The following is a 26,273-nucleotide window of genomic DNA, read 5'->3' on the forward strand; positions in this document are numbered from 1 at the left end:
GGTACCATTTTCCAGCTTGCAAATATGTGAATAGTTATGGAGAAATGAACATAATTATATGACAGGAAGACTCCACTGTTTTTCTTGAGTTCTAATGTAAAGTTCAGATTAGGTTCCTTTTTAATTTTCATTTTTACTTCTCTAAGTATGCTGTTTTATACCTTTGCTCCCCCTTTTATACCTTGCCAAATGGTCTGTCCATCCCTTGTAAGTTTTCAGATGATAATCTGAGAACAAATCAATGAATGTTTTTAAAACTTTGCACAGTATAAGTAGTATAAAACACAGGTTAAGATTAGTTTGCAATCCCCTTTTTTTCAATATTACATGGTAGTGTATCACTTAATATTCCATTTTCACCCTTTTTTATTTTTTTAAGATTTGATGTGCATTCTGTATTGCCTTACAATGTGGCAGAGTATCAATTAAATTCACATTAGATGCCTTCTTTTCATATTAGTCTTTCTTTTATATTACAGCACCACCAGGTGGTCCAGGGATTGGTGATTTTATTGGTGACCGTTTAGAGGATGCTGATGATGATGGCGGTGCTCCACCATATGACACAATGAAAACATTTGACTTCGAGGGAGAAGGTAGTGATGCTGGCTCATTAAGTTCTCTTGGCACATCGACATCTGGTGGCGATCAGGATTACGACTATCTCAATGAGTGGGGACCAAAGTTTGCTAAACTTGCTGACATGTACAATAAATATGAGGACTCTGATTGAATGAGATAAAAGTGCTTTTATGGTTGTGTGTATGTGCCAATTTGCCATAGCATTGAGCTCATGAATATTCATGAAGTTGTGTGAGTGATTTAACATGTGGCAGCTGCATCGTTAATATATGCAAATGAGATGCAAATAAAAAACTTTCATTTGAATTGCCATGAAATCAAAAGCTTAAATAATGCTTGTGATTTGATTTTGTTTTAAATGTAGTATTACTGTAAGAAATGTTTTGTACAATTGATTATTTATTTAAAATCACATTTCTCATTTTGATTTGTCAGAATTATTTTATTTTACTACTTGTAATTGGTTGGTAGACTGGTCTTACCTAGATACATGTATTGAATTAGAATTTGCAGGTAAAACCATCTAGAACTACTCATTCCAGTTCTATCTACTGGTATTATAGTGTTGTGCTAGGGATTAAAAGGCTGACATGCAGTTGAAAAAATTCCTTTACTTTTGAAAGAAAAAAGAATAGGAAGAGTTACTAACACTGCTTTAGATTAATTTGTTCTGAGCTTATTTGTCTGAAATTAGTGCTTATGTTGAGTTTTGTAAGCTTGATACATATACAATGTATTTAATTGAAATAGTTTAAAGAATTTATCTTTTTTTATGTTTAATTTTTATCAATAGAAGTGTATTTTTGTCTCCTTAATGACCTAAATATCTGTATGTTACTGTCTTCTGACAGAATATACACCTCATTACATGTAATTTTCATCAATGTCTATTTTTAGATTTTATGCCTTTTTCTAATTTATAGGTATGCATGGAAAATATGATTATTCATGATTCATCATTTTTATCTGGATGTATATAATATTGTTCTTTTCATGACAAATTTTTTTGATACAGACATATCATTTCCCCTCAAAGGAGGTTAATATTTAGATCATTCCCAAGAACAAAGTAACATCCTTTACTTGCATATTCAATATTGAATTATTTTGAATCTCAGTCTTATGATATTTTTGTGTCACTATTCTATAAAACAAACATAGAAATGCAGCTTCAATTATATATTGTACTTATAACTATTGAGCAATGGATATCTACTTCACTGAATTATCATTTGTATATAATGAAGTCAGACTTTTAGCTCTACCAGAATACTATTGATTGTTATCTGATGGAGAATACATTTGTAATTGACTTCATTGACAGTCTTTTTTATAAAACCATTCATCATTGTTGCCATTTCCAATCATTTCATCTGTAAATAAAATTTGAGTCATATGATTTCTTTCATTGAAATCGTGTGATATTTAAACCATTCCATTTGGTATCAGTGTCACTAATACTGAGGCATGTGATGGTGGCTGTCTCTCACTATTTAATTACCAGCTTTGTATTAATTGAATTGAATTTTCTTTTCTCGTGTAAGCAGTGGTATACCTGCATGAACTGAAGGTTCATTTTCAGGTAGAGTCACATGTATATTACGATTTAAATTGTCTAAACCTCCTCTAGATTTTTTTTTGATAAAGTAACAGGCATTATTGTTTCCAAAAGGTTCTAATATGTAGAAACTATTAGCATTGAAGGAAAGGTCATTTTACATACAGAAAAATGGCAGTTTTAAAGTCCAGACAAAAATAAAAAAAACATAGCAAGCTGTAATTGCTGATAAAAGTTTCGACAAGTTTCTGATTTGTTCAGTATTTTTATGTGATTTTGTGACAATTAGTCTGCAATAATCACAAGATCGTCATAGTCATTTTCACATAAGTTTGGTGCAGATTTGTAAGTAACATTTATTCTGTTCAATTGATGGGCAGAGTGTCTTGGTTAATAATCAATCTTTGATTATAAATAGAATGGAACAGTGTATACAGATGTATAGATTTATTAATATTTACACTTTATTTTGCTAGTTAAAGAGTTAAGAGTGGTCAAACTTTGATGTAAATATATTTGATAGTTTCATAAAATTAAATTTATGTTCATTTTGCTGCACTTAACATTGAACTTAATATATGACAATGTACTATTTTTACTGGAAACCAAGGTTTAATTCTACTTACAACAGACATGCACATGGAAATTTAGGCTAACTAAAATGAAGTTTTGGTTCTCAGGCCTTCCAATCTTTAAATGGTGCCGCTTTATCAATAAATTTAAAACAAAGTATTACCTCCCTTATTTTCTTTCTGGCCTAAAGTTTCAGTAAAACTGCCAGCTGTGTGAATTTTTGGGATAATTAAGAAAGTTTGTGTCTTCATTGACCTTTTGAAAAAATGACCCAAAATAAAAGAAATTAAATTTGAATGACATGATTGAGATATCTGTCATTTCTGAGACTTTCAATTCATAAGTCACCAAATTATTAGTGCATTTATACATTTAAAAAAAATCAAATTCCCAGCTTAATTTTGGTATATTTTGAACAAGAACTTTTAGTACTGTCTGATATCTTCCATTACAAAAATTCAGTTGTATAATTTTTTACTGTGTATTCAGAAATTTGTTTAATGGCTCTTATTCCAGTGATGCATTATAGCTGAAATGGAATTTTTCTTTATACTGTGAAAATACTCTAATTTGTGGATACCAATTTTCCTGGATTAGGGAGGAAACACATGTTTATGGATTCTTGGATTCGTGGTTTTTAAGTTTTCAGTTAATACATCTATGGAAATTTCCTTTTCATTGGGAACCAAACTGCCTGGTATGACCTACCACAAAAACCATGAAAATTGGTACCCCACAAACAATAGTACTTTCACAGTATTGTACACACTAAATACATGTAGGTGTTTTGTTCTTAAATGGCAAAATTGCAATAATACATGTAAATGTTCACAATCAGTTCTGAATATATAGTACATATAGATGGATTTTATCAGAATAGAATGTTTTTATGATGTACTAATCTATGAAAGACCCTTTCTTAGATTTATTGTTTCTATAGAAATCCATGCATGTCCATTGTTGTCATGGTAACAAATCAAAGGTTGTGATATTTTATATGATTAATATTTCTTTTATACATATCTCATTTGTGGAACAATGATGATTACTATGTACAATGTCTATTTCTTTAACAAAGTGATTTAGAGAAATAAAATTTTTCTAAAATACTTACCAGTTTTTCTATTACAGTCTTGAGTAGAGCTTGTTAGGGTAGAAAATCATAACCCACGAAACCAATAGGTGGTACAGATTGATAACCTTGTCTGTCCATCTCCACTTTAAATAATTGGATTGGTTCCAAATTTGGTATATTATAAGCAATTTTGGTTGCTGTCTGATATCAGATTCCTGTTTAATGGAGATACCCTGCACAACAATGTATGTTACTTCATGTTTTATTGGTAATGTTTGCATGGACTATCTGTAAATTCATTTTAAAGTTCTTCTGTTCAACAAGTAGATCTCACCATTATCACAATAGAAGCAATTTTCGCTAAAACTGGTCACTAAAATTTACTTCTGAAATCTTTCATGTGATAGCATAAGATCAACAATATATTGGATATCAAATCTTGAACAGAAACATTTGGTGCAGGACAAACAGAAACATTTGGAGGTAACAATTAACTTGCTAAAAACAACAAGATAGGTCTTGACCAGTAATACATTTTGTAGTCTGAAAAAATAAAACTACACTGTGTAAAAGAATAAAATACTTTATTTGCAGTTCTTTAAATTCATCCATACATTATGAACAAATTTAAAACAAAACCATAACTCCACACTAAAATATTCCAATGCATATCTTCAGTATACTTCAGTACCTAAAAAAATGGTTAAACTGTTGCTTGTTCTATTAGTAGTGGAACACAATAGACAAAAAACAATAATAATAATGCCTAGACAATATCTTTACATATCTTTCCTAAGGACTGCAGGTAATTGACAAATATCTACTAAATTTGATTGAAATAATTAAAAAACAATTTGGAAGAAAAGATCCCATTCCTCTATTGAAGAAAATTGAAAAAAATACAATGTTTTATTGACAGGACATGGTGATACAACAATGTTATTTATTGTCCAACACTGTAAGACATACAATGAAAACTGCATGAAACAATAAATTAACATACTCAGCAACAAGTTTTACACAACACACATAGGTATAAAGAATCATGTTTACATTGAAAAATCCTGTATAAATAGAAGTACTTTCCATATAATACACAGAAAAGTGCTTAATCATTTGTAGCATGTATGTTAAATTCCTATGTATCAAAATAATAAGATAAAACCTTAGAACAGCATATTTACTTTTTTGAGACACAATTAGCATTGCACTTTTCACAAATTAAATATTTTAACACTCAGTTTCTGAGAAATTTCCTTTGACAGTGTTACTTAGATGATTTCAGCAGTCTTTCTCTGGTTTTAGAATGTAGATATTGTTCTTACTGCCAACGGCCATGTAAGGTCGAAGGCCACTTCTGTCATTATCTATACAGTACACTCCTTGGGGCAAATCAGACAGAAGTCCCTTGGTCTATAAACAAAAAATGTCTCAATGTAACATTTTCACAAAGACAATTAACTTCACATGTTTATATTTGAATCATGCTTCAGATGAAATCATTATAATTTCCCATAATTGACATGTGAAATTAATGAACAAGTAATGGTAAATTCTATAATGAAGGGTTCCTTTATGATATTATTATTTTAGACTACGGATGAAGAGCTATTTGTACACAAATAACGGCTGTTAATGATGTACCATCAAGTTGTTATTTGTGAAATCTCATGCAAACAAAATATGAGAGAAACAATTACTTCAAAATTACTTTGGGTTAAAAGTTCAAATTATCACTTCCAAATTTAATCATTTTTGATAGAATGATTTTGAGCAATCATGTGTCAGACTCTGAATATAAGTAGGATGTTGCTGGGGCTCCAATACCTTTAAAACAATTCATATAACTTACACTAATTGTAATCCAGTTAACAACCTTGGCCAGGTTACCATCAGATCCTCCACAAAGTATACTTTCATTTCCTAACCACTGGCAACAGTATAGCTAAAACAAAAACATTACGCATTTTTAAAGTATTATTGTTGAATGATTGGGAATAATTTTTTTCCCTAACATTAAATTTTTTCCTGAAAAACTTGATTGGTTAAAATTTTTTGCAATGTCAACAGATTCTTTGGAAACTCATTCTTGAGTTATTTAATATACACTTATTCGCCTGTCCAAGACTTTAATTTTTGGCATAGCTGGCTTATAAACATAATAAAACAAAAAACTTACAAAAAACATTTTTCATTCAGTTATCTCCCCTTTTCAATGTAAATTTCCATTTTTTGAAAGAACAGTTTTTAAATGCCTGCCACTGTGTTTGTATGAGGCAAATTGATATAATTTTTAATAAAAACATTTTCTATTACAATTTGTTTAAGGCTAAAATTTATTTTGACTGGACTTTATATAAATTATTTCATATTAACAGTTTTGTAAGTTGAAATGAAATACAACAATTTATGGAAAAATAGAAATCTTATTTCTACACTGTAATTTGTAAAATTTAGAAAGCAGGTCTCTAGAAAAAAAGGAAAAATTCTTTGAAAAGAGCTACAGAGGCTAGAGAGTACTTAGAGAAGCAATGAGACAAGTCCCATAATTGTTGTAGAAGTCTCTATCAATAACAGGCTGAACATGATAAATGAATACAAAAATTAAAGTCTGTTTTTGTCTGCAAAAACATATGTTCTCCCCCCAACATTCTGCAAACTGCTCTGAGTAGAAATGAAAGCTATGCAGGTAAAAAAAATGGTTTCCCATATTTCTAATTATTTCTATCGGTAAGTTATATCATAATATTGTTCTTGGATATTGCAAATACCTCTGAACAATTTTTTTTACCTGAAAATTTTTGTTAATGGAGTTGTGCTGATAAGGTAATTCATGAGGATTTTTGGCAAATTTCTAAGTTCAAAAATTAGGAGATCAAAATTTCCTGGTAATATGCACAACTACATATGTGTCCTTGCTACATACCAAGTATCTTAAAATTTGGTTTGGTAGTTTGAGAGAAGTTGAACTGACAAACTTTGTGAAGGACAGACCAACAGACGGACAAGTCAAAAACAATATGTCTCTCCACCAAAAATTAACTGAAAAAAACAGTTGAAGACCACATAGTCATTCAGATGTTTGAGATAAAAAACATATACTGTTCGAATCAATTTTTGTGGTTAGAGTGAACTAGAGGCTCTAAAGAGCCTGAATCTATCTTTTTGCAAATGGAAATATGAGGCACCAATGCTAGTTGAATGGGAAACATAAGTGGAAAACTCAAGTGAATGGAAAGCTACTTTTGCAACAACATCAATGGAAAGAAGAGAAAAGCTGAGAAAACCATACTTCACTCTAAGGATTTATTTTTGGCTACCAAAGACATCACATATCTCTGATAGCCCCAGGAATTTATGAGGCTATTAAACAACTAACTTTCATTTTTATAATAAAGCAACTAACAGTGACATAATGTCAACAGCTTAATATTGCTTCTTCCAATTATCAATTGAATGATATGGAGATGATACTATCTGATTAAACATTCATCCATGGAAATTTTTTTCATTGGAAACTGAATTTTGTTGTTCATTACTAACCACAAAAACTATGAAAATTAGTAATGAGCAAAGAAAAATTAATCAACAGTCAATTATATATGAAATAAGCAACTAAGCAAGATTTATCAGTCTGGATTTGGTTGACCCAAGATGGAGATGAATGTATAGTTTCTCCAAAATCCAGATAAAAAAATACATGTAGCTTTAATTTCATAAATATGGTGTATGAAGATCAAAAAACATATTTTGTTTGGTATTTTTTTCTGCACCTTGTATCACCTTAACCATTAGCAGTGGATGAATTTTTTAAGGATTTGTACTTAATTCAATATTATTACCTGGCATCTCTGTGAGCTCTCTGGAGGTATGTCTTTCAACTTCTTTCCAGTGTCAAAATCCCAAACCTATAATATCAGGATAAACACAAATTAAAAGAATTACAAAACATCAACATTCCTGGCTATTTAGTTCTTACAATGAAGGAAGTAGTCATGTTACATCAGGAATTAATAGAACTAAACAGCCTTAATATTCCTTGACATTTAGTTTTTACAATGAAGGGAGAAGTCCTGTACAATCATGAATTAATAGAACTACACAACCTTAACATTCCTGGTCGTTTCGTTTTTACAGTATGGGGAGAAGTCATGTACAATCATGAATTAATAGAATTACACAACCTTAACATTCCTGATCAATATGAAGAATTGTTTATAGGAGAAATCTGTTTATAAGTTATATGAAAACTGTAATACATTGTACTTGAAATTTGTTTCCATTGCTGTGAAGAGTTCAATTTTAGTCAAGTTTGAAATGATATTATTCCTGAAATGCTTTTTTCCAATAGATAAATTTTCTGATATAAGTCCATGACCAAACTTCACAAAAATAATACCCATGAATATCATGACCTCCAGAGCATTATATCTAGATCAGAAACCTAAGTTATACATCACCTCTAGAGGATTTTTCCTTCTCCATGACCCAGTAAGCAACATCCTCTTGTTGACTGGATCAATTTCTAAAGCATCTCCACAAATATGGGGGCCACTAATTGACCTTCAAATTGAATCAGTTGAAGATAATTTACTAAAGTTTTAAAAGTATTAATCAATGATAGTGTTAGAAAATTTAAAGCATTTTAACAACTCTGTATATTTCAACAAACTGGTTGAGTATTAAACATCAAAGCCCTTTTTTTTACATTATTTGGTACAATGATAATAGTGAAGTTGTATCAGACCTGTTTATGATACTCTCTGACAATCCATCTTTTTTTTTTACCATATTTTACAAAAATGATTAGTAGAATTATAGATTTTGTGATTTTCAACAAAAGCAGAGGACACTTACCCTACCGGTGCACCTGGTCCATGCTCCCAGTTTTTAGTGGATTCCGAGTTGCTCATTTACTTTTGTTACTTTGTATGTATGATTTTCATTACTTTATGTTCTTTGTTGTGTATGTCTGTTTTCCATGTCTGGTCTTTGTCTCTGGATTACATTCTTTTGATTGCCGCTATGACCTTGGTTCCCTTGATTACTCTTTCAACATAGATACCACAGAGAGATTTACAATCCTTTGGAAAGTTTGCAGTCAAAAATTGATAGGAACTGCAGATAATCTATAAAAGTATATACCTGACAGAATGTTATTATGAGATATAAGGGACTATTTTATATCTGTATATATTATACTTTATACAAAATTCTACGTTTTTCATTAGTTTACAAAGGTGAATTATTCTGGTAAATAACCACTCCATTGTAAATACTGCCCTCCCATCAATCATGAACAACATTCTTCCTTCAAAAATACAATCAGCACCAAAAGGAAATCTCATCCTTTCCTTTCCTTTCTCCACATTTTTATACATCCACCAAAACACACAAAAAATTTCAAAATGGGTTTTGCAAGTGTAAGAAGGAAATATCAGAAATTTTTTTGGCAAATAATGATGCAAATGGAACACAACAAATTTTGCAAAGAAAAATGTAAAAAGACAACTGCTTATCTTTATATAGCTGACAGAATGCTATCATTAGGTACAAGAAACAATTGTTTATATGTATATAGCTGATAGAATGTTATCATAAGGAATAAGAGACAACTGTACATCTGTAAATACCTGATAGAATGCTTCTGTCTGTCATCCCAGTACTGTCAGCATAAAACAAACAATCATCATTATTATGATATCACAATGGAACATAACATAAAAGTATATAGCTGTGTTTTAACTAAGTTTACTACTCCTATTACAGGTATTATTCTCTTTTTTACTTACATGAACTGTATCATCCCACAAACTGAAGATCTTTACTAACATAAGTTTAAACATTCAAAACACACTTTTTTGACTTACTTGAACTAATTGATTGATTGATTGTTCGGGTTTAATGCCCGAGGAGCAATATTTCAGCTATTTTCAGGCAATGAATATGAAATGGATGATAAGAATGAACATGAAATGATGATGAAATGAAAAATGGGATGGGACACAAGGATAATGGGGTGGACAAATTTTGATTGCCACTAGAAATAGGGAATGGTGGGTAGGGTCGGGTAATCTAGCCTCCTGTGGCGGAGCCCTATGGTTCCTACTCCTGGAGAATACCACAGACCGGTTCTTTAACATGCGAGGAATGTGGCATTTTCCCCAACACATTGCACCACTATGGTTTGAGGTCAAGTTTTCCGTATTTTAGCCTGACAACTCCAGCATCTAACACACCAGGGGTACCTTGTTCCACCATCTGGGGCACACAACCCAGTTCCTTTGTGGGCAGAGCACCCTAGCCCCTGGCCAGGGTTCTGAGCTCATCTCACAAACTGAAGATCTTTACTAATGTAAGTTTAAACATTCCATACACATTTTTTTACTTACATGAACTGTATCATCCCATCCACCAGAAATAAACAAATGGTTTTCATCTGGGTGATACTGAGCAGCAAATACTCTGAAACAGTGCCCATCCAACTTCTGATTTTTCTCTCTAAGTAAAATAGGAGGTCACGGGTTACAATTAGGATATTGAAATTGTTGTTTATTTTCACTCTAAGTAGAGGCTACTCTTGAGTCCATATTTTTTAAATAAAAAAATTCCTGCATTTTAGAACATTTACAGGTACAAGATATAAGAACAGTACACCATTGTCCCAACCTCATGAATAAGTTTTAATACAAATAAATATTTCCAAGTTAAATCTTAAACACATCTTGCAGATGAATTTATCAAATATATCAAATGCACAAATAAATATATATATACGATATAGGAGTGACAGTTACATATACGATACAGGAGTGAGAGTTACATATACGATACAGGAGTGAGAGTTACAAATATGATATAGGAGTGAGAGTTACATATACAATATAGGAGTAAGAGTTACATATACGATACAGGAGTGAGAGTTACATATACGATATAGGCAGGTGCATAGCTGAGGCCAAATTGAAGTGTAGGCAAAATTATGGCAGGAGGTCTGGGCAGAGCCCTGGTAGGGGGTCCAGGGGGGCAAAGCCCCCCCCCCCGAAGCTCTGTGGAGATAGCGTTTTAGAGCATCATTTATGCCTCTCCTGGATGTATTTTATCTAAAAAAAAAAAAAAATTTAAAAAAATTGGCAAAATTAAGTGCAGCTACACGCCTGATAGGAGAAAGAGTTACATATATGATATAGGAGAGAGAGTTACATATATCTCTTTATAATATATGACACAGAAAATCTATGTGATAAACCCCTCTGATAACACCTCTACTAATTGCTTTCATCCCGCAATAATTAGTTGATCTGCTTTTGGAGAGATACATGCAATCAATTAACTTTTTCATTATTCTTTAATATAAAGAGAGAATTTTCAAAATTCAAAGGGAGGTTACTTTGCATATCATGTAATAGTATGATTGAGAGGTCACCAAAACATGTTCTATTACAAATCCATTAAAAATGATGTGCACATACAATGTGAAGAGGCAGCAAATTTGTCCTTGTATTATTTTGCAGTACTAAGGAGGTAAACACTACATAATAATCTCACCATAATTAAATGTCATTGTAAATTAATACTCTGGAATCTATACTAAAAAGTCAACAGTCAATATTTTATAAGAGATCGACACAATTAATATCAAAATAAGAATTCCAAAATTTTTCACCTATCACCACTTGTGTAAATATCTAAATTGACAAAGTGAAAATCAAACACTTGATTCCTTATGGCAAAAAGTGCAATTTATAATAATCAATTTGACCTGTGACCTCAACCAATCAAAACCACCCTGATATCTCTTTTTTTCTTATCAAAATACTTGCATTGGGGAGAACGACAAGGATGTAACACTGAAACAGAAGTTAAATCAAATATAAAGAGAATAGAATCAACATGAAGTATAAAGGTTTAAACATAGAAGTTATGTATTACCTGTTTATCCATCAAACTTCTGCTTTTTATCTGTAAAACATGACAAATACTAATAAAAAAATTTAATAAATGCATCTTAGACAAGTCAAAATTAAAACCCATTCCCCTATTCAAAAACATTCACCCTTTCATCTCCAAACTGATTTGGCTCAAAATCTTAAATAGTAGGTACAAAATGGGAACTGTAATAAAGATTATGTGAAAGTTTCACTAAATTTCCTTTAGTGGTGTCAATAAGGAGGAGTAATGGCTAAGAGATGGGTAAATCTCTGTAATGGAAGGAAGGAAGGTCAATAAGGAGGAGTAATGGATAAGAGATGGGTATCCCTCTGTGTAATGGAAGGAAGGAGGGACGGTCAATAAGAAGGAGTAATGGATAAGAGATACGTACCCCGCTGTGTAACTGAAGGAAGGAAGGTCAATACGGAGGAGTAATGGATAAGAGATGGGTACCTCCTTGTGTCACAGAAGGAAGGAAGGAAGTTCAATAAGAAGGAGTAATGGATAAGAGATGGGTACTCCTCTGTGTAACAGAAGGAAGGAAGGAAGATCAAAAGGGAGGATTAATGGATAAGAGATGGGTACCCCTCTGTGTAATGGAAGAAAGGAAGGAAGGTCAGTAAGAAAGAATAATGGATACGAGTTGGGTACCATTCTGTGTAATGGAAGGAAGGAAGGAAGGAAGGAAGGAAGGTCAATAAGGGGAGTAATGAATAAGAGATGGGTACTCCTCTGTGTAACAGAAGGAAGGAAGGATGGTCAATAAGAAGAAGTAATTGATAAGAGATAGGTACCCCTCAGTGTAATGGAGGGAAGGAAGGAAGGTCAATAAGAAAGAATAATGGATACGAGTTGGGTACCATTCTGTGTAATGGAAGGAAGGAAGGAAGAAAGGAAGGTCAATAAGGGGAGTAATGAATAAGAGATGGGTACTCCTCTGTGTAACAGAAGGAAGGAAGGATGGTCAATAAGAAGAAGTAATTGATAAGAGATAGGTACCCTTCTGTATAATGGAAGGAAGGTCAATAAGGAGGAGTAATGGAAAAGAGATGGGTACCCCTCAGTGTAATGGAGGGAAGGAAGGAAGGTCAATAAGGAGGAGTAATGGATAAGAGATGGGTACTCCTGTGCGTCTAACGGGAGGAAGGAAAGACAGTCAACAAGGAGGAGTAATGGATAAGAGATGGGTACCCCTCTGTGTAATGGAAAAGGAAGGAAGGAAGGTCAATAAGAAAGAATAATGGATAAGAGATGGGTACCATTCTGGGTAATGGAAGGAAGGAAGGAATGTCAATAAGGAGGAGTAATGGATAAGAGATGGGTACCCCTCTGTGTAATGGAAGGAAGGAAGGAAGGAAGGAAGGAAGGTCAATCAGGAGAAGTAATGGATATGAGTTGGGTACCCCTTTGTGTAATAGAAGGAAGGAAGAAAGGAAGGAAGGAAGGTCAATAAGGAGGAGTAATGAATAAGAGATGGGTACCCCTCTGTGTATCAGAAGGAAGGAAGGATGATCAATAAGAAGGAGTAATGGAAAAGAGATAGGTATCCCTCTGTATAATGGAAGGATAATCAATAAGAAGTAGTAATGGAAAAGAGATGGGTATCCCTCTGTATAATGGAAGGAAGGTCAATAAGGAGGAGTAATGGATAAGAGATGGGTACCCCTCAGTGTAATGGAGGGAAGGAAGGAAGGTCAATAAGGAGGAGTAATGGATAAGAGATGGGTACTCCTGTGCGTCTAACGGGAGGAAGGAAAGACAGTCAATAAGGAGGAGTAATGGATAAGAGATGGGTACCCCTCTGTGTAATGGAAAAGGAAGGAAGGAAGGTCAATAAGAAAGAATAATGGATAAGAGATGGGTACCATTCTGGGTAATGGAAGGAAGGAAGGAATGTCAATAAGGAGGAGTAATGGATAAGCGATATCACAATTTGAAAGTATAAAAAAACCTATGTCTTCCCCTTGCAAATTTTAAGATTTTGCAGACCCCAAAAAACTGATATGCAACAGCACTTTATAAACCACCCCCAAAATTTTCAGTGTATATAGATCTACTACTCTGTAATGTAGAATTATAACACAAAAAAAACAAAAACAAAAGGAGCTTCCCTTCTCATATCTTGACCTACTCTTAGAGATTGATGGTAAAGGAAAACTACTGACCAAACTATACAACAAACGCGATGACTTTCCATTCCATATTGTCAACTTTCCTTTCGTCTGTGGCAACATCCCTAAAGCATCTGTGTATGGAGATTTCATAACACAGCTCATACTTTATGCCAGAGATTGCTGCAGACTTTTTATATCATGCTAGACTTGTTGATCATGTTTGTCTGGCAAGCCAGATTAGTACCATAGAGGGATCAAATTAGTCTGGCAAGCCAGAATAGTACTGTAGATTGACATGTTTATCCAGCAAGCAAGAATAGTACCCAAGATTAATCACATTTTTCTGGCACGCCAGATTAGTACCGTAGATTGATCATACTCCTACCATGTTCTTATCTGATTCCTCTATCACTGAATCTACAATAGTTACATGTAATGAATATATACCAGCAATACATCGATTTATCAACAAACTTTATTAAAAATAAGTAACTTCATGAATTACCTTGCTTCAAGAGAATTAATTTTCTTTCTTGTGTCTCTATCATATACATAAATTTCTGGTGTATCTCCCATAGTAACGAACCTACGGCCATCTGGACTGTATGCTATATTTAGTAACTGTCGATCTTCTGTCATCGTCTGTAGACAATTTCCATCTTTATAATGCCATAGTTTTATATGACCAGATGCATCTGCAATAAAGAATTTCTAGCTTAGAAAATCAGTTTAGTATTAATCTAAAAAGCTGTCATTTAAAAAAAAATGTAATCAGCCTATCAAGAAACAGTTCTTGAGAGTTTTCTGACATCTTTTTAGATTTAATTCATCAATAATAACATTAAATTACATTGTACTTACAAAAAATATTTACACAAGAGACGAACAAACCATCTCAAATCTTATCAGTTTTTCTAAAAAGAAATGCTAAACTGTCTCCCTCTTTTTAACCATCCAGGTAAATGCACATGAATTTTTTGCCTTTTCAATGAAAGACCAGGCATGACCAGTTTAAGTAAATTTTCTGGTAATATTCATGTTTTTGCAATAAACATAAAATTTTAGAAAGTGCTTTATAGGTAAGAATTTTCAAAAATTTGGATGTTCACAATATACATCATAAAATCTCAATATCAAAAAATGTTGCCTTAATATTTGCTAAAACCTTTCTAAACATAAATTAGCTACAATGTACATTTGTAGGTGTAAGTACCTTTAGACCTTCAAAAAATACTTACAGAAAAAATACATTATCAAGAAAAAAAATTGTCAAAATTACATATTCAGCTGATCTGGGACAAAATTATATAGGTATGATATTTTGAAGTAAATTTAATTTTGCACTCTTTCAATGTATTTAAATAATTTGAGATAGTTTGGACCACTTTTACGAAAAAATATATTTTGCCATGCATTTAGATTTAAGGTATAACAGTCACTTTCCATGAGCTCCATTGCTAATAATGGAGCTTCTATCATATGTTTAGCCTTAAAAAGACTTAAATATCACATACATACAAATGCTGCTTTTATAAACTAAAAGCTGTGATAATAGGAGGATTCCTAACATGCACAGCGACACAGGCTCCTAGAAGTCAAGAGCTTAAAATAGAATGGGAATTTCCCTACATTTCACAGTGTAAAAATATGATATTTTTGAGAGAAATACCAGTAGATTTTTCATCAAATCAGAAAGCATGTCACATCTGAAATTAAATTATTTCACAATAAGCCTCATTATTTTGATGAATTTGCTTTCATCATGAGTTTTAGCCTTTATCCAGTGGTGGATCTAGAGAATAACCTAAAGGGGCCAACAGGGGAACCACAAAAAAATCCTTGATAAACACATTTACACACAAAAATACGCTTTTTTCATAAAGTTTGCAAATTGATAAGGGGACATGACATATAACCTTTACAACTTGTACACAGTCTTCACGTTTAATTTTTGGAACACAGACACAAGCCGAACTTTAAATTTATGAAGTTTTTCTTTAATTATAATTGGTTTGTAACTCCACAATTTGGAGAAATTTCACAAGCCCAAAACAAGGTTTACTGACCAGGGCAATTTTGAAGACTGTGAACATGATGCTATCAGTCTACATCCTTCCCTGTTCCCTCAATTACCTACATGTATAACCTTTGAACCTTAGCACCTCTTTACATGAATTCATCAGTCTATCCCACCCTGGAATAACCTTTAACCCTACTTACATGATGCTATCGCTCTTTCCTTCCCCTGAATAGTTGACCTTTTTCTTCTTAACCTTTAACCCTTCTTAGATGATGCTATCACTCTTTCCTTCCCCCTAACTGGCTGACCTTTTAACCTTGACTCCTACTTACATGATGCTATCAGTGTATCTTCTTCCCCTCTTCCTGGATACCTAATTTGTGTGACTGGTAGATGGTGACTAGTAGTATCCTCATCCTCTAGATAATGGACTATCTGGGGGTCATGACATTTAATCATCTGGAGAAACACAAATATGACTATCAGAACTGTTTTTTTTTGCAGCTTTGAAACTATGGTAGTACATTGATCTTGTTTATTGCAAATACATCTCTTGATTATATGATAACCATTTCATACAGTATAAAGTATGCTTTAAAATGGTTAGGAAATACCCTTGTCTATGTCTAGGGAAAAAATCAAACAATACAGATGTATCCATACAAGTATCCTTAGTGCAGGGGTATTTTCTCTATTTTAGAAATATATCTCTTCCATACTCAGTACTTAACCACACCATTTTATGCAAATTAATTATGACAGCAATATCCTAAATACCTAAAGGTCCAAAACCTTGAATTGCTCAAAATTGTTTTGTCTGAAATGACACACTCAATTAAGAAGTGAATGTTTGAACTTTTAACTCAGGCACAAAGATGGCGTTCTAGAAAGTCTCACATATACATAACCCTTGGTTGAGACATCTCCCTTATAATAATTACTAATATGTCAGTGCAAATAGATTTGTCCCTCCTAGAAAGAGTCTAAATCATATTTCAGTACAGAAAGAAGAGGTTTGCAGATTTTTTTTGGAGTTTGCACATGCCTGTCAAATTACTAATAAACTATGGCCAGAATAGACTTCAAGACAGACACACAAGATGATATCAATGATACACATGCAGTGCTCGCCTTTAGCCACTAGCTCAAAGCCCGGGGCTAGTAAAATTTAATTCGGGCTAGTGAAATGAAATGTACATTTCTTGTTTCTGTCTAATTGAATCCAATACAATCCTCTAGTATTTGGGCTAGTTGTTGAGAATTTTGAAGGAAAGGACTGCACATGTACCTGAAAATGTTTTGGCTAGATGTGCAACAACATTTCTCTAATTACTTTTTTTATATTTACACAGCAATCAAGTATCCCTTACTACATATACACATGCTACCACAAGGAAAACGGAACATTATTTAAGGTAACAAACCCACCAAGCCTGAGGCCAAATAGTCTTTAGAAACAAGTTTTTAACATAACAGAGAATAATTACATGTAGTAAATCAAAATCATCTACATGTAACTGTAAAGCAAAACTAAAGAAGTCATAAATACCCAACACCTGACACTAATAAAAAGAGACTACTAAATATTTAATGAAAAAAAAACTCACCTTGAGAATACTTCCTCCCCCACCCTCCGCAAAAAAAAATGAAAATAACCTAGGACTACTTCGACACTCTGGTAGTGGAATTTTATCTTTAGACAAACACTTACCATTATAGAACCATTAACAAGACCAACAGCCAACATAGAAGCATCAGGTGTGTATTTACAGCATATAACATCACCAGGACAATCACTAAAATAACATTATAAATCATGTTTCATCAAGTAGTACAAAAAAGGTAAGCTTGGAGGCACGTGACAATTAGTTTTAGTGTGTTGGTGGCTCTGGGAAAGCATGCCAACTCGAGTGTAGGAGGTTGTGAGTTTGGTCCTCAGCCGAGTCACTCACACCAAAGACAAGTAAATGGGTAGTCACTGCTTTTCCCTAAAACACATGGTGTTTATGGGATAGAGTAACACCTGGTTGGCTCAGAGTCAGCATAATATGTCTGAATGGGTTGACATGCCTACTTGCAGGCTTGTCAAACTCATCCTAAAATGCATGAAACATCTGTCATATGACTTCAAACAATAATCAATCAATCAGTAATTCAAGCCTCCCTCATATCATGGTTCTCAAACATAATTGGCCATTACCATTGGAAAAAAATGAAAAAAATATTGGGTCAATAAACATTGTACCAAAAATGATCAAAGTTAGTATCCTACCTGTGAACCTTGTCCATGTTTCCAGTTTTTAGTGGAGTTCAGGTTGCTTATTTTTACCTGTTATTTTGCTTAATTCATGATGTTTTTTTTCTCTGTTTAGTCTATTCTTGGTAAACAATGTGTATTCTTTTCATTAATCCTCAAATCTTGATTCCCTTGATTACTCTTTGTCAAATCTTCTTAATGAAAATTATGTAAGGATGTGGATAGACTAAACAGCGATATATATACATGTACAATACATGTACATGCCATATTACATAATTATTTGTATGTCCATCTGATAAGTAGCAAAAAATTAGCATAAACAAAAATCTGTACACTGAGGTTTTTTTATTAAATAGTACATGTAATTTATATAGGAGTACCAACAATTCATGAAAGCTAAGACAATTAAATGGCTGCAATATTCAAATTCATCTCTGTAAGTTTAACATTGATTTTGTCACCCAGCTTTTGCATGTACAATGAATGACTGGCGGACTAACAAAGCATTACATAATTCCTCATGTTTAGGTAATTGATAGTTTTTATCTTAAATGGTCAAAATCAGGAACATGTATACATTGTGCTACCTAGGGATAAGTGCACTTTCATTTGTCAATCCCTTTTATATCACATTTCAACATATAGAATTTATTATCTCAAATCTTTTATACAGAATGCTTCATTAGTAAAGCACTGGTTCATTTTTATTGTTTATTGCATTGTTTCCTTAACAAAGGTAAAGAAAGAAATTAATGAACTTTTAAATACAAAACTGAGCTTTCATGTTCTAAGTTGGATCCTGTGAAATCAATCTTTAAATACTAGGTTACTAAGTCAGCATGCCTGCTTAAACACTTTTTAAATCTCTTATAGTCTGTGACTGTCCAAAATATGTGTTTAATATAAAAAAAAGTGTGAAGTCAGGGTCATTACAAAAAAAAATGCACCAGGATTTTTATTTTTGTGCTTATCTCAATTCATAATGTTGCACTATTGGTAATATTCTAAGTCAAAAGTCATGAGACTATAAAACACACACACACCTACATGTATCTATATGTTTGACTGTATATAACAGTATTATTACATGTACACTACCATCAACCAAAATTTTAATTTCTCCATTCTTCACAGTGGAGTCACTCATCATCATTCCTCCTCCACTATGACTCAACCGAGATAAAAACCAGGATAAAATTGCTCTATTTCAATAGTTTTCAAAATTTTTGGGGTCCATTACTGAAATGTTATTAAACTGCTAAAGACATTAAATACATTTGTATACCTTGGTATAAAGACAGGAGAAGTTGGTGACAGTCTGTGGAGTGGAGACTCTGTGTCTCCACTTAAAATATCTCCACAGTGGAGAGTAAAAAATTAAAATTTGTGTTGACAGCAGTGATATACATGTACACAAAAACCTATAATACATGTACAAACAAATGTGTACAAAAATGTATAAATACATGCACAAACAAATGTATACAAAAATGTATAATTACATGTACACACTAATGCATACAAAAATGTACACTACAAGTATCATTAACTTAATTCAAACAAAAAAAAGAACGATATCAATATGAAAAAAAGTAAGTTGTAAATATTTGTAGTGATATTAATAAACCTTTCAAAGGCAATAACTCATTAACTTGTGGCCTCACTCACCACTTCTAACATTACCATTACTTTACATTTAAAAAAGTAACTTTTCAAAGTTTCACTGTGTATTCCAAGGACAAATGACATTTGAATGTTGCATACTATTACAGAGCTTGGAAAATAAAACTTTCAAAGTCATTATGCAAATGGTTTGATGATAGTAGAAAATTTTCACAAAATCGACTTGAATAAATAATGTAGTATCATCATTTTTTAGATTTTAAGCATGTCACAATGAGATTTGTGGGAAATAATGGAACTAATCTCCACCACTATAGCTAAATTTTTCCTTAAAATGCAACATTTTACAGGGAAAATACATGTAAGTACAGTACACTTGTCAAATGAAACTCAGATTTCTTTCATGTGTGAGAAAAATTCATCACATATCACTGGTTCAGCTGTGCGAATCACTTGTGCGAAAGACAGAATTTCTAAACACTTATGTAAGAAATTCCAGGCCTTTAGTATGGACTCACGTATGAACCTACATGTATTACCAGTAGTCTATAGGTATAAGGATGTCTGAAATGACTTCCATTTTCTAGAAGTGTCTGGTTCTTTATCTTACTTATAAAAACAACTTTGTGAACATGTAAATGTACATGTATATTAACTCAGAATGCTCTGTTTGGATTTATATCTTTAGTTTATAAGATGCCATGTATATAGCATGTTCAATTGTGACCTTCCTGTCCTCACAAATTGTATGAAGCAATAATTTTTTAGTTTTTGTTCCAAAATTTGATTTTTATTTGATTCCTGTGTTCAATACATTTACATGTAGGTGCAAAATGTGTAACCCAACTTTTCCCCTTACCAAGCTTACCCAAAGAATGTTTTGACATGTACATGTAAGTTATGAAAATTACACTTGTATGCGATAGTCTTTTTTCAATTCATTCCAAGTGGAAGTCATGAAGATTATTGGATAGTTTACTTATATTTCTTGTTAGAGTGGTTTTCTGTTTTCAAAAGTGACAAAATGTGTATCTGGAAGTTACCGTGTACCAAACTAATTATTGTCTATTTCATACTCTCATGTCTGATTTTTACAGGTTTCTGAAAACATTCATAAATTAACACACTTTACTTTAAAATTATGTATGTTTTGAAAAATTTGAAACTGTTTAAAAAAAAACAAAAAAAACAAGGGGCTCCCATGAGCCTGACTTGTTCATCTGGTTAAATTTTGTCTTTCAATGGCAATAAATTTAACAAGAATTTTACTGATAACTTTGACTCAAAAAGACTTTGGTAGGACTGATCATAAGGATCAATACATGGCTTAACAGATAAAAATGAAAATTTGACCACAGATAGATCTCATCATACCAAACACTTTTACCCGAAGTCAAAGTTTGGCTGAACTTAAACATACCTTTTGTGCAAGATACCACAAGGACATTCATACAAAGTTTGGTTCCGGTTGGTCAAATAGTGTCAAAGAAGATTTTTGAAAGAAATAACATTAAAAATAGCAAAAAAAAAAAACCAAAAAAGGGCAATAACTCCTAAATGGCTTAACAGATTATAATGAAAATTTTCAACACTGATAGATCTCATCGAGCTGAACCCTTTAACCTGGTCAGAATTTGGCTAAACCTTATGGTTTTGGCAATATATGTGAAAAACTGCAGTCTGACCCCTATGTTCTATTTTTAGTAACATCTGCCATGTTTTTTGATGGATCAAAAATCTAAACATAACTTTTGTGCAAGATAACCCAAGAAACATTCATACTAAGTTTGATTTCAATTTGTTAAGCGGGGTCAGAGGAGAAGATTTTTTAAAGAAATAACATCAAAAAAAGCAAAAAGACTATGAAAATGGGCAGTAACTCCTAAATGGCTAGACAGATTAAAATGAAAATTTGACCACAGATATACTACTGTCAACCAAAATTTTAATTTTTCCACTCTTCACAGTGGAGTCACTCATGTCCTCCACTGTGACTCCACCAAAGTGAAAAACAGGATAAAATTGCTCCATTTCAATAGTTTTCAAAATTTTTTTCTGTCCTTTACTGAAATGTTATTGAACTGCTAGACCCATTAGATATATCTTGGTTTAAAGACAGGGGAAGTTAATTACAATTAACAATTAAAATTTGTGTTGACCGTAGTGTACATCAGAGTTTTATTTTCCGCACTGGTATTCTGGGTTACACATTTTGTACCTACATGTAAACAGAATGAACTCTTGAAGCGGGGAAGTGTTGCAGTACTGCCTACATGTATGTACATAATTTTAAACTCACTCTTACTGTTTATTTTTGAATTCACTCCTTTTGTTAATATTTAAAATCACTAGTTTAATTTAGTTTCAAGTTTTAAAAAATTGTAAACAGCATGCCCAGAGAAAAGTGACAGTATCTTCAGCATGTTGAAGTTGGTAAGACGACTGTACTGTAGTAGTTACATGCAGTAGATTTAAATAGCGAGTTACTTGACTTGACTTAAGGATCAATTCATTATAGTTCTCAGTATCGTATTAATTTTTCCATAGACTTCTATAGTGAAGTGCATATTTTTAGGATTTTTTAAAAAATATGTAAATTGATTCAATAAAACTTTCACTTATGTAGCATTTCTAAGGACATGTGAAAAAATAATTTCCCGCAAAGAAAATAGGGTGAGTCCACGAAGATCGGACAGAAAAGTAGTCTCGAACTATAAATAGCCATTTTCCCTACTTTCACTTTCGTTTTGCACTCACCAAACCAACCTTTTCAGTGGAACATTTTTATGATATTATGTTAGATTTTCTTTTAAAAAAGTTCTTCATCTTACAGTGTGATGTTTGCTCTATTTTATAAGTCATTGTTCATATCTTTTGACAAAATATTAGTTTGTAGAGAGGCAGAAAGAAAATGCACTATATTTTTATAGCATCCATGTTTTGACGTACACCTGCTCAGGGATATGCAATACGATACTGGTACCTATTACTAATAAACATTTCAATATAATCATAAAAGTTGTTGTTTTTCTGCTAGAGTATTCATTTTCATACTGAAAATTCAGAACATCATTGCCCTGCTATAAACATGAGTTTTCTATTAAAATTTTTATATAGGTACCCTATTCCAGGCATGAGACTAGTATCTCAGTGTTAGCCAGAAAATATTACTTTTGATAAAAAGCTGCTGCATTAGTCAAACTAAGCAAATTTGTGGTTTATTCTGACATGGTAGATACATGAGCTGTACTATGAGTTCCAAATCATTATTTAATCCCCACTTGTGACTTCCATATATGGAAATATTAATATTGGAACCTCCGTTTTTGTCTTTAACTCAAGGGAGCCTCTTGTTTAAAGTAAAGTATAATGACTGGTACAACCAACTGTTTTAAACTATAGATATGGTCATTTCAATAATAATAAATCCAAAAAAAATTATACCAATATCATAGTTTTAAAAAAATATAGCTTTTCATATGCAGAAAATACAGATTTTAAGCCATTTTGGTACCCCAGGCAGATACAAAAGGACCTCAATATGACAGGAAAAGGACTTTTTCTTTAAAAAAGATAGCTATGATGCAAGAAAAATAGTTTATTGGTATAAATATTATAATAACAACTGTCTGCTTTAGATATTTTTTGAAAAAATTCAGTTTTTATATGAAAAAACACCTTTATTTTTCTTGCCGCATTAGAATCTGTCCATTTGAACCACTAAAAAAAGTCCACTAAAAAATTGGCTGTTGACTTTTGTGACATTTCTGTGTTTAAATCAACCACACAGTTATATGGCAACTCATTTTAGCTATTTATTTGAAAGAAAAACGAAAAATAAAAAAAATATTCATTTTTTCATATATAAGAGGCAATGTATGGAAAATGACTATTTTCAAGTCCTAACCACATACTTAAAATGTGTTGTAACTTGAAAACTATCCTTTATGCAGGAGTATTACTTGCTTTAGGTTACATGAATATATATATGCTCATCATAAACAGTCAAGATAATAATTTTATTGAACTGATATTATACAAATTCATGAAAACAAAATGCATTTCCAAATTTGGTAAAGATTAACCATAAATGCAAAAAACCAGAGCTACCATAAAAAATTAGGTTCAAAAGTTGGCTAATTCATCTTAAAAGTGTTACCTGCATTGGGGTACTACTTTTTCAGCTGGTAAAGACCACTTGCTGAATATCCAACTTTACTTGAAAAACTGGCTTACTAGGTCTCAGTATCGTATTAATTTTTCCATAGACTTCTATAGTGAAGTGCATATTTTTAGGATTTTTTAAAAAATACGTAAATTGATTCAATAAAACTTTCACTTATGTAGCATTTCTAAGGACATGTGAAAAAATAATTTCCCGCAAAGAAAATAGGGTGAGTCCACGAAGATCGGACAGAAAAGTAGTCTCGAACTATAAATAGCCATTTTCCCTACTTTCACTTTCGTTTTGCACTCACCAAACCAACCTTTTCAGTGGAACATTTTTATGATATTATGTTAGATTTTCTTTTAAAAAAGTTCTTCATCTTACAGTGTGATGTTTGCTCTATTTTATAAGTCATTGTTCATATCTTTTGACAAAATATTAGTTTGTAGAGAGGCAGAAAGAAAATGCACTATATTTTTATAGCATCCATGTTTTGACGTACACCTGCTCAGGGATATACAATACGATACTGGTACCTATAGCCAAATTGGTTTCTCACTGGCCTGCCACCAAACAGTCTATAAAGGGTTCAATCCATGGTGGCAGAGGACAGAAGTATAATCTGTGGTTCAAATCATATGCTCTGCTGTTGCAATTTCAAAAGGGAGGGTACCTCCCTTTTTTAAATCAGCACTGGAGATATTTGGTGGTGGTAAAAACAAAAACAAAAAAAATCTCCAGCCAGTAGTGGTCAAAAGTAAGGAAGAAGCCAGTAATTTTTAAAAATAGTCATGTTTCATATTAACAATAATCATTAGCTCTTATGAGCTTTTAATAACGACTTATATGTTCATATAAATGCATCCATAAAATGAATAGTCTATAGACACAAGACATACACATGATATATAACAAAACAAAATCTCCAGCGCTGAATTCCAAAATCGGTTTGGAAGGGTGCAGTAAAAATAATTGAGCTAAATTTAAAAACTTACATCTTATGCTCTAATCGTATTAACTTATCGACATTTGGAATGGAATCACGTCTTCTGTGAATAGAAAAATCGAAATCATTGGGAACGGCACACGGTGTATTTGCAAGTGAATTGTCAGGCGTCCTTGTTCCATCATAATGCAAATTATTCTCTTCTTGAATAATTCCTAGAGCAGAACTTGGTTTGGGTTCTACCATATGCATTATTCGTGTAACTGTTCACTAACAGCTTTCTTTCTATTTAAGTCCGTAACCGTTCCGCTACCACAGTCACCTGTAAACAAACCAGTCCCGCGGTTAAGTCAGAAAACGTGACAATTCGGTCCACAGGAAATTCGGACCATATAGCAACACCATTGATTTTTTTGTTGTCTTTATCCTTGGCAATACAACGGATTCAACTTAACCTGTGTAATTGCATATTCCTGCTGATCTGTTAACTGCTATTGTGAGTCGTTTATCCTGTGTAGGATTGCTGTCTTATAAGAATTGTCTCCTCTGTACCAAATATATTAATCAGAATGTTGTTCATTTCTAAGAAACATTTCGTTTTTATCTGTTTGTGAGATGCCTAATATACGAAAATTATACGCACTTAAAAGTTTAAAGTACCTATGCAACTATTATGTAAAGCGCACATAAGATTTGTAAACGAGGGGAATCAAGGGAACAAGGATTAGAACGCTAATAAAAAGAACACAATCCAGGGACAACAAACTAAAGGCAGACACACACAGCGAAGAACGTGGATTAACTAAAATAGCACATACTTGGAAACAAATATAAATGAGAAGCATGGACTGTACTTAAAAATATTTTAGTGATGAGGTTTCCCGTTTTTATGGATCTCTAAGTTTAAGTCAAAATATGAGGCTGATTTAAAAGTGTATTAAGGTATTCCAAATGATTGAAATGAATGTATTATTGATTGAATTTAGTTATGTGTTTGTTTGTTATATCAGTTCAATTTAGACCTTACAATTGATTAAAGTGGGCAGATAAAGCCTTATATTATAAATCTAGTTAAACCCACAGCAGATTTAATGATCCTATCCACAGTCAGATATTGGACATTAATGTTGCCGTTGCATAGCGATTGATTTTGTGGAAATGTCATCGTGACGGTTCTGATACCATGGACAGTTTTACTTTTGTTGTCGAGGCCTTTCAGAGTTTGTTTGAAGGTGTTATTTAACCGGTGCACCTGGTCCATGCTCCCAGTTTTTAGTGGAGTCCGAGTTGCTCATTTGCTTTTGTTACTTTGTATGTATGATTTTAGTTACTTTATGTTCTTTGCTGTGTATGTTTGTTTTCCATGTCTGGACTTTGTCCCTGGATTACATTCTTTTGATTACCGCTATAACCTTGGTTCCC

The 26,273-nt window shown here is 32.5% G+C and overlaps 2 protein-coding genes across 3 annotated transcripts in view; one reads left to right on the forward strand and one right to left on the reverse strand.

Moving 5' to 3' along the window:
• The window catches only part of LOC148608578 (putative neural-cadherin 2), a 41,572-nt gene extending 37,750 nt beyond the window's left edge, over window positions 1-3,822 (forward strand). The window contains exon 35 of the mRNA XM_088546988.1: window positions 480-3,822. Coding sequence (XP_088403114.1) covers window positions 480-733 — 254 coding nt within the window. The 3' untranslated portion in view covers window positions 734-3,822. The remainder of the gene's footprint in view (window positions 1-479) is intronic.
• Window positions 3,823-4,355: 533 nt separating this feature from the next.
• Window positions 4,356-26,249, reverse strand: LOC148608579 (WD repeat-containing protein 89 homolog). 2 transcript variants are annotated; one of them, XM_088546393.1, is made up of 11 exons: window positions 24,901-26,249; window positions 17,566-17,650; window positions 16,187-16,313; window positions 14,340-14,529; window positions 11,612-11,638; window positions 10,181-10,289; window positions 9,422-9,453; window positions 8,249-8,351; window positions 7,631-7,696; window positions 5,641-5,733; window positions 4,356-5,201 (listed from the first exon to the last, which is right to left on the reverse strand). In XM_088546393.1, exons 1-11 carry the CDS (start codon window positions 25,101-25,103, stop codon window positions 5,070-5,072), a joined length of 1,167 nt encoding a protein of 388 aa, XP_088402519.1. In that variant the 5' UTR covers window positions 25,104-26,249; the 3' UTR covers window positions 4,356-5,069. The 2 variants fall into 2 exon arrangements, with proteins under 2 accessions (XP_088402519.1, XP_088402520.1); XM_088546394.1 differs by lacking the exon at window positions 11,612-11,638.
• Window positions 26,250-26,273: the final 24 nt, after the last annotated feature.

This window comes from Perna viridis, chromosome 9 (genome assembly GCF_037379345.1).
Source record: "Perna viridis isolate PV_CMFRI_1.1 ecotype Kerala chromosome 9, ASM3737934v1, whole genome shotgun sequence".
Classification (NCBI taxonomy): domain Eukaryota; kingdom Metazoa; phylum Mollusca; class Bivalvia; order Mytilida; family Mytilidae; genus Perna; species Perna viridis.